Source organism: Opisthocomus hoazin, chromosome 3, assembly GCF_030867145.1.
Source record: "Opisthocomus hoazin isolate bOpiHoa1 chromosome 3, bOpiHoa1.hap1, whole genome shotgun sequence".
Taxonomy (NCBI): Eukaryota; Metazoa; Chordata; class Aves; order Opisthocomiformes; family Opisthocomidae; genus Opisthocomus; species Opisthocomus hoazin.
The window spans coordinates 106445480-106454534 of NC_134416.1; the positions used below are offsets into that span (position 1 = coordinate 106445480).

General features: G+C 42.3%; 1 protein-coding gene across 1 annotated transcript; it reads left to right on the forward strand.

Annotated features, from left to right (window-relative positions):
• The first annotated feature begins 795 nt into the window (after nucleotides 1-795).
• Nucleotides 796-6954, forward strand: LOC104331188 (ovalbumin-related protein X). Its single transcript, XM_009936474.2, has 7 exons — nucleotides 796-963; nucleotides 1582-1632; nucleotides 2918-3046; nucleotides 3815-3932; nucleotides 4916-5058; nucleotides 5293-5448; nucleotides 6553-6954. Exons 1-7 carry the CDS (start codon nucleotides 796-798, stop codon nucleotides 6952-6954), a joined length of 1167 nt encoding a protein of 388 aa, XP_009934776.2.
• Nucleotides 6955-9055: the final 2101 nt, after the last annotated feature.

Genomic DNA, 9055 nt, shown 5'->3' on the forward strand with positions numbered 1-9055 from the left:
GTTTCAATGAATATCCTTAACGTGTCACGTTTGTTGGTATGTACAGGACTTACACCCGACTGCATGAATGCAGCTCTACGCTGTTTCAAGCTGTACTGTCAAAACCCATATTTATTATATGTACACTTGTGCTTTTTCTCAACAAAAAAGCATCAGCAGACATTAAATGTCTGAAATGGGACTATGGGAATGAACCCCCCTAAATCTATAGTTCAGCATCTAAGCCGCTGGCTGGGTTTACAAAACAACTTACTCCCGTTATTCCTATAAACCACAGGTAAGCAACCTCCAAATTTTGTGGCTGGTTGTACTAAGCAACAGTAAGAAGCACACTAAGAGTATAGTGAGTTGACTACATTTGATTTAAGATCCAGAGCGTGCTCCAGAGCAGCCACAGAAGAAATGATATATGAAGCTTGCATTGTCTCAAAGATCATTCAGAGTCCTCTGGATTGCCATAGGGAAACTCATCCATTCAGTGTTATATCTATCGTGTGGAAGCATGGATGAAACTATCTATTTCCCAACAGGCAAGTACAAGATACTGTTCTGATGATGAGCTAGTATCTTGCTGAAAGAAAACAAAGATGCATTGAGAGATAAATGGCTCAGGAGTTACAATATTTCTAATGATCACAGAATTTGTAGGCTTCATATCACTCAGTGGTTCAGCACCATGAAACCAGTGATGATCTAGCAGTTTCTGGGCTATTGACAGTACTTTTTCAAACTAGAGCTATACATCACCACTATACAGTCCTATTTCTGTTTGCTTTAGACAACACCGATTTCACAATGGGCTCCATCAGTGCAGCAAACGCAGAATTTTCTTTTGATGTATTCAAAGAGCTGAAAGTCCACCATCCCAACGAGAACATTCTCTGTTCCCCTCTGAGCATCATTGCAGCCCTGGCCATGGTTTATCTGGGAGCAAGAGGTAACACTGAATATCAGATGGAGAAGGTAAGTTACATAAATGAATACAAATTCATGCATGGCTGGGACTTCCTCAAGCTGAGGGGAGACAGTCGCAGTTACATTTGCTACTGGATTCAAACTTGCCTAGAAAAAGAATCTCATTCCAAGCCACGATGTTTGGATCTGGGGCTGAGTTTGCACTTACCATTGCTTTTGACCATGAAGGGCAAGAACGGCCTTTGGTTTCCATCAAGGAAGAGCAGTCCTGAAGAATGGTTAAGGCAGGTCTCTTGCTTCAGCTTGTATTATCTCACAGACCTGACTCCTTCCAGGTGGAAAGGACAACCTGTAATACATGAAAGATGAAACATTAAGAAAACAAGAGTCACAGTTATAAATACAGTGCAGTAAGGTTGTAGCTGGTTTATAGACTGAATACCATTAACTGGAAAAGAAGGGATCTAAGCTGAGAATCATAGTCACAAATTTTCACTGTGGCACATGCAGTAAAACAAACTGTTTTAAAGCTCACACGAAAATTCTCAGTTCATCTGCGTGCTAACCAGACCTGGTTAGTCCAAACCTATAGTTTCACCACAAACATCAATGGCTCTCGGTGGACTTCACCTACTTAATTCCTTCTACTGCTACTTTCAATTGCAGGTTCTTCACTTTGACAAAATTGCAGGACTGGGAGGAACTGTTCAGACCAAGGTACAGAAATCTAAGGTACATTTATTTCTCTTTCACATTTTTCTCCTGAGAATAGACTATTCTTCTTCTGACTGTGCTTCAGGTACCTTGAACACTTCCTCAGACCTTTGTAATGCTCTGAATTTAAGAGGTGTAAGTTAAAACAGACAGAAAAGGAGGACAAGCTGCACGTGTTGCACCAGAACAAGTGACAGGACAGGACAGGATGCTTTGGGCAGCAGGACACCTTCTTGTGTAGCCCAGCATCTGCACACCTGCAAGTGCTGCTGGGGGACGGCACTTGGAAGGGGCTCAGCACCTGGAGGCGGGGTACAGCAGCCAGACTTGCAGCTGAGACTCCAAAGCAGGGCAGGAAGAGGCTTTGGCAGAAAAGAGCCCAGAAGCCTCAAATGCTGGAAAGTAACCTCACTCTTCCAAAAGCTACAGGGACTTTTCCAGCCTCCAGTTCCCACTGCTACCCCAGGAGCACCGTGAGGGGTCCCAGCACCTCGAAACCGCCTGTGTGCTTTTCTCGAGGGTAATCTGCTGCCTCTGTAAAGATAACACAAGCCATGCTCCCCAGCCTGTCCCCATCCGCTTGGGATCCACAAGCACAAAGTGAGACTTGCAAAGAACAAGAAGACTGGTGTGGTTTTTTTTTTAAGAAAGAAAAATAAGGGTAATATCAGCTAGAGCATTTAGTGGCTGTTTAAGCTTTTGGAAAGGAGCAGTTCGGCACAATTCTCCTTCACATAAAATGAAGTCCCAGCCACTGTTTAGCACTGTGCATTTTTTCTTACACTCTCTTAGCCTGTGTCACCTGGAACGCTGTTCTTGGGGCATTAGACAGTTGATCCATTTTTTCACAATATTATGAGACACTTCCTGATTCCTTTGTCATCTAGCACTCTTCTCCCATCTGCAGCTTTAGCAGAAAGCTGCCATGAAAATGGAAGCAGAAGCTGGGAGCTGAAGGCTCCGTATCTACAACTCACCAATTGCAGTCATTGACACCTGAATTTTTCTTTTTGTCACCTTGTTCCTGAGCCATCCTGATTCATCACTGAGGTTTTCCACTTGTTATCACCTAGAATGAGTGTCATCACTGGCTATGAATTTAATTGTATATCATTAGTTGCTTATATTGAACATCTTTCCCATGGAGATTTTAGACTGCAGTACATGTTCATTCACAAAAGTCCAAACACTGTGCATTTTCCCATGTTATTTGTACCTTCTAAAGAATTCTCTTTCTAGTAAAATAAGCTAACAGCTAAACCTTTTTATCTTCTTATCAACAACTCAGTGTGGCAAATCTGTGAATATCCACATACTGTTTAAAGAACTTCTCTCTGATATCACTGCACCAAAAGCCAATTATTCACTCCACATCGCCAACAGACTCTATGCTGAAAAGACACGTCCAATCCTACCGGTGAGTTATGCATTAGAGTGATTTCTCACTAAACCCTGTATAAACCTGTAATCCAGGGGGACAGGCCAGAAAAGGTGATCTGTTAATCCAGTGGTCCTCACTCGTGTAGACTTCCATGGCTTTCCCTTTGCCACAGCCCTGAAAATAGCCTGAATGGGAAGCAATTCCAGGCAAAAAGATGGCCCTATCAAAAAACTGATGGAGCAATAAAAAAATCTATTTGGTAATGTAATTGCCCTCTCCCTGCTTGCTCCGCCAAAGCCTTTTCATTTTAATACATAGTTCAGTTTATCCAGGAAATAATTTGACCTCAGCACATTTCTTCACTTGAAAACCTCATCTCAAAACCAACTTCTGACAGTGTCAAAATCTTTCATTTGACATTTTCAAAACTAAGAATACAAATATTGTAAATCAATAAAAATAAGAAAAAATGCTTTAAAAAAAGAGGAGTGGACATAATGATAATAAAACACTCTCAAATGAACCTGAAACAGTGTTTTTGGATCAGGTTTTCTTCAAGAAAATATTTAAACATTTTTAGTATATATTCTTAACAGGTTAAGTAATAAAAATGTCTGATCTGAAAATGCCATGGATCAGAATAATTTTTCTGGCCCAGTTTTAGCAGGTTCTTCCAGGAAGCAAGCAACGAGAACAGCCAAACTATGGCATCACTAAAAAAATCCTTTTAGCCATATTTTATTTCATCTTCATCCAGTTTTAAAAAAATGACCAGTTTGGTGGCTACGACTGCTGTCTTTACAGATCTACTTAAAATGTGTGAAGAAACTGTACAGAGCAGGCCTGGAAACGGTCAACTTCAAAAGAGCATCAGATCAAGCCAGACAGCTCATTAATTCCTGGGTGGAAAATCAGACAAACGGTAAGGTCAGACAAGATTTTGAAATATATTTCCCCCTTGCAACTGTATTTGAACAACATCTGGAAAGACTAAACATTAGAGGAGAAATTTCCTCTTCCCATCCCCATTAGCGGATATTTCCTGTGGAAAGGGGTGACTCTGTTGCACCTGCGTGGCAGTGGCCATGACAGTGTCCTTTAGACATATCTGGCAATGGCAGAGGTGCCAGGAGATGCACACTTTATCTGCACACTTCTTGTGTCTGAAGAGCTTAATTCATGCAAGGTTAGTCCCAGCTTCTCTAGAGTATTGGCATAATTTTACAAGAGTATGCTGGGTGGGTAAGAAGTGGGCTGCCAGGGGAGAAAGTAATGCATGCACTAGGCTGATGGTGAAAAATGAGTGATGCAGGAGCTTGTGTACATTTGTTGTGCTGAGGTGGGAGGCAAAAACAAGTGTGAGAAAGAAGCACAATGAGAAACAGACAAATCTGTGTCGCTGCTCCCCTCTCCTGTTCCTTCTTTTCCATATCAATCTTTTTCCAAGCCCTGGTTAGAAATGTTCACAGGGATGCATACCTCTAGTGAACCTGCCTGTCTTTTTGCAGAAATGTCTGGCTAGGTGCCAGTCGTTCTGTATCACAGAATCACAGAATGGCAGGGGTTGGAAGGGACCTCTGTGGGTCACCCAGTCCAACCCCCTGCCGAAGCAGGGTCACCCAGAGCAGGCTGCACAGGACCTTGTCCAGGCACGTCTTGAATATCTCCAGAGAAGGAGACTCCACAATCTCCCTGGGCAGCCTGGGCCAGGGCTCCATCACCCTCAGAGGGAAGAAGTTCTTCCTCATGTTCCTCAGGTATTAAATCATCCTCATGAAGCTGAATTCCACATGCAGACCTTTGAACAAAAGGAAGTCAAGTCAAGCAGCAGCGTGTCGATTGACCTCTAAAAAAAAAGTTACTGCTCTGAAACTCACTACTCTCTGCCCTGCTTCTTCCTTAAAGGACAGATCCAAGATTTCCTCGTGTCAGGCTCTGTTGATCTCAATACTGCACTGGTCCTTGTGAACGCCATTTACTTCAAAGGGATATGGAAGACAGCGTTTAAAGAAGAACACACTCAGGAATTTCCCTTCAGTGTGACAGAGGTAGGGCTCACAGACACAGCTTCTGGCCAGGAAGCCAGGTTGTTGGCTTGCACAGCCAGCAGCCAGGGTGTTATGCACACAACATGCTGCGTCGGATGGGTGATTTAGCTGGGTCAGGCTTGCAAGACCTGTGTCTGGCCAGGGCACACCAGCAGGCATGAGAGGAGAATGGAGACACGAAAAAAAGAAAAAATTGCTCCCAGGTCACATCGTCTCACGTTTCTGTCTCTGCAGCAAGAAAGCAGACCCGTGCAAATGATGTGTCAGAACAGCACCTTCAAAGTGGCAGCGGTGGCTGCAGAGAAAGTGAAGATCCTGGAGCTTCCCTTCGCCAGCGGGGAGCTGAGCATGTTGGTGCTGCTGCCCGACGACGTCTCTGGCCTGGAGCAGGTACGGCCCCGGCAGGGGAAGGGGATGAGTCACCACTTCAGCGGGACCTGGCTGCTGTCAGACCTTTTGCTGTCCCTTCTCAGCCGGCTGCCCACACCACGGCGGTGCTGGGCAGGCAGGGGAGCACACAGCCATGGAGGTGCGACCAGGTGCTCGGGCAGAGACTGGCCTCTTAGCAGGGCCCTGGACTCTGCCTAATAAACCTCAGGTAAAGGAGCGTAGTGCTGCTGTAGCCCTGCAGAATAGGATGGATGTATGGGCAGATACGTTTTTTTTCATTGAGAGGTAATTTCACATACACACAGACACAAACTGTTGAGGAAAGGTTGCTAAAACTGATGAGAATTTGGCACTCTTTGCAGGAATCACTAATATGTTTTTTTAACAAAATCGTCATTAAACATCATAAATTGGCTGCTTTCAAAAATTGCTCTGATTATGTCATCATGGAATGAAAAACAAAGTTAGATAAAGCATGTTCTTAATAAAATATTCTTGATACCAAAATGGTGAAACCAATCACGCTAAACTAGCTGAGCAATAACACTTCAGTTAAGACTTCAGAAAGTCTTAAATACAGAGATGGAAAGGAAATGCACGGAAGATATTTGGAAATCACATATCAAAGAAAACAGAAGACACTTGAGTGTAATGGGATGAACATCAGCAGAAGAAAGAATCCATGAACATACAAGCAATTTTTTTGGAATTCTGTTACGGAGTTATTAAAGATGTAGAAGAGTTTGCATTTGTTAGGTACTATCAACTGTGGGTAATTTTCACGGACATTTTTTGCAATTTCTTTCAAAAACTGACTAATTTGCTAGGCTGTGAAACTGTTGGGTTCTGCCTCAGCGGACACAAGATTAGTTGGAGGGAAGGAGATGCATCAGGTGGGTGAGGAACTGAACGAAAGGACAGCAACACAGGCAGTACTGGAGAGGCAAATAATAACCTACAAGAAGGATATTTATAGGATGCACTTCAGGAACAATTCAGGAACCATTCTGGTTTGGTTTTTTTATGAGAGCCTTGATTAAAATAAAAAGTAGGAAGAAGTTGTATTTGCATGCCAGGCATTTAATCCCCTGCCTCTCTTTGCAGCTTGAGAACAAAATCACCTTCGAAAAACTTACGGAGTGGACCAGTCCCAATGTGATGGAAAAGAAGAGAGTGAAAGTGTACCTCCCGCGCATGAAGATCGAAGAAAAATATAACCTCACATCTGTCTTAATGGCCTTGGGTATGACCGACCTGTTCAGCCCCTCGGCCAACCTGTCTGGCATCTCTTCAGCAGAGAGCCTGAAGGTGTCTCAGGCCGTCCATGGGGCGTACATGGAAGTCACTGAAGAGGGGACCGAGATGGCAGGCTCCGAGGGTGTGGTGGGAGACGTCGAAGATTCCTCTGAGTTTAAAGAGTTTAGGGCTAACCACCCTTTCCTTTTCTTGATCAAACACAATCCAACCAACAGCATCCTCTTCTTTGGTAGATATTGTTCCCCGTAAAGAAAGCAAGAGCTGGAAATAATGCTTGCCTTCCTCTCAGAAACAGACCCCCTTTACTTTGTAGCATAATCTCATCTCTTCAACATTTTCTCCAAGTGGAAAGCCTAATCTAAGAGATGGCCATTTAGGAAGCTTCCATAGCAAAGACATACCTGCAGGGGAGGAAACAGCAGCAAGCATGTTTACTCCTTTCCCTTCTCATACTGGTTTCGGGATTGCTTGAGCTGAGTAAAGGCTGAGCCAACAGAGAACAGAGGCATCCACTAACCAGGAAGGGGCCAAGTGATTTTCCCTTGAGGAACAAGTTGCAGGCATGACTCCAAGTCTTTGGGAACCCATTATACAGAAGGCCACGAGCTGTGCTCATCCCTATTCCGGTAACATCCTGTTGACAAACCCATATTCCTGTTCCTGAACCACAGGCTTTGAGATCTCCAGTCTGGAGGAGATGCTTGTGCATAAGATTCTGCTATGCAGGCCATTGACTGGTGCCTATGTAAATTTTGATTTTTTTACTTAGCTGTTGGGAAGTGGTGTACATGTCCACTATCACCAGAGTTGTCCTCTCACCGTCAGTTCCTCACCTAATTCTGAGTTTCTAGCAGAGGTTCTCCAAAGTCATGGAGAGTCTCCCTTTCACTTTCAGAGAGCACAAAGAGATCTAACTTTATGTAGGTGCAGTTATGCCTTCTCACAGAATGAAGATTCAAAGACTGAAACATGTTCCAGATGATCCAGAACCCAGTGAGAACTGCCAGGCAAAGGAGTGGCCTGAATTCTTGTTTAAAATATTGGAAGACACTTCAAATTTGAGAGCATTCTGATTTTCGTGAAAAATCCTGCAAATGGTATTAGATAATCTGATTTCGCCATGGGAGTTTTGTGAAAAAAAAAACAGTTTTCAAAATAAATCCTGTCTCTGTTGAGTTGCTTAGCAAGTAAACTTCAGTTAGTCTCTGAGAATCCCCCAGGTCAGGTTCAAAACTCGAGTACATTATTCTGCCATGAATGCAGCTCATAGTTTAAGGCTACATCTCTTGTTTTTAAGAAATATATGAGAATCCTAATATTCTCTGTTTTTTTCTTCCCATGTGTCCATTGCCATCTGCAAATATGGATATTTTGGCTCAATACTATGCCCTGTTTTCATTCTAATCATATGTTATTGATTTTGATGCGTATAATTGATTTTTTTGTTAATATAATAAAAGAAAATCACAAATGCTTGTTATGAGAATTATATTCATTTTCTGGACCACAAACCCTTAAAAATATCACTACATTGGTGACTGTTGTGAGTAAAATGGGATTTAGTACAAAATCTTCTTTCTCAAATGAATAAAGCATGCAGATATGAAGTTTCCTAGGTGTTTATGAAATGCATGAATGTACATATCTAGAGTTTGATTCTTCTCTGTGTTACACATTACCAAGAAATAGCCCAATGGAATAGCAATTTAGGTTTATGTATTTTTCAATACAATTCCAATAGGTATCAAAGACGCACTGACAATTATTCTGGTAAATATTTCAAGCAACAACTGTTCCAGCAGCTCTGCCATTTTAGATGATGAAATCATCTGAAAATCATATAACTCAAAAGGCATAAGTAAGAATAAGTATACTGACAACTATTAGGCAAAGAATTTCCCCACTGAGAGTCTTGAAAGGAGGAACTCTTTTGTTAACATCAGCTAATTCCACATTTGTACATAGCATGGTGTAACAAAAGCTGATTTGTAGAGGAAAGCAGCTGGTGCTACAGGTCTGACATCCACATCATTTGAATATCATCAAGATATTTGTGACAGAGACTCAGCTGTTTTTCAGTGGTAAACCCAGCTATTTTACCAAGCATACTTTAATTTTTGTTCTTTAGAAATGAAAGCTGTGATATGAACAGTTCCAAGGGATGCAGAATTTCAATATCTCAAGGTTTCTTCACCTTTTGCATCTCCTGTAGCCAGAAGCAGTTGATCCAATCTGCTAAATTTAAAAGCCAGTAGATTTAAACAATAAGAAGATTTGAAAAGGGTTGTATTTGTAAGCTAGCCTTCCTATGATTATTAAACTGGAAAGTGCTTAAAGTACAAAGATATGC

Excerpts from the sequence above, each read along its gene's own strand:
- LOC104331188 (XM_009936474.2), top strand. The coding sequence starts at position 796 with ATGGGCTCCATCAGTGCAGCAAACGCAGAATTTTCTTTTGATGTATTC. Across the intron at positions 964-1,581 it reads CTGAATATCAGATGGAGAAG|GTTCTTCACTTTGACAAAAT; the intron begins GTAAGTTACATA and ends TTTCAATTGCAG. Across the intron at positions 5,449-6,552 it reads ACGTCTCTGGCCTGGAGCAG|CTTGAGAACAAAATCACCTT; the intron begins GTACGGCCCCGG and ends CTCTCTTTGCAG.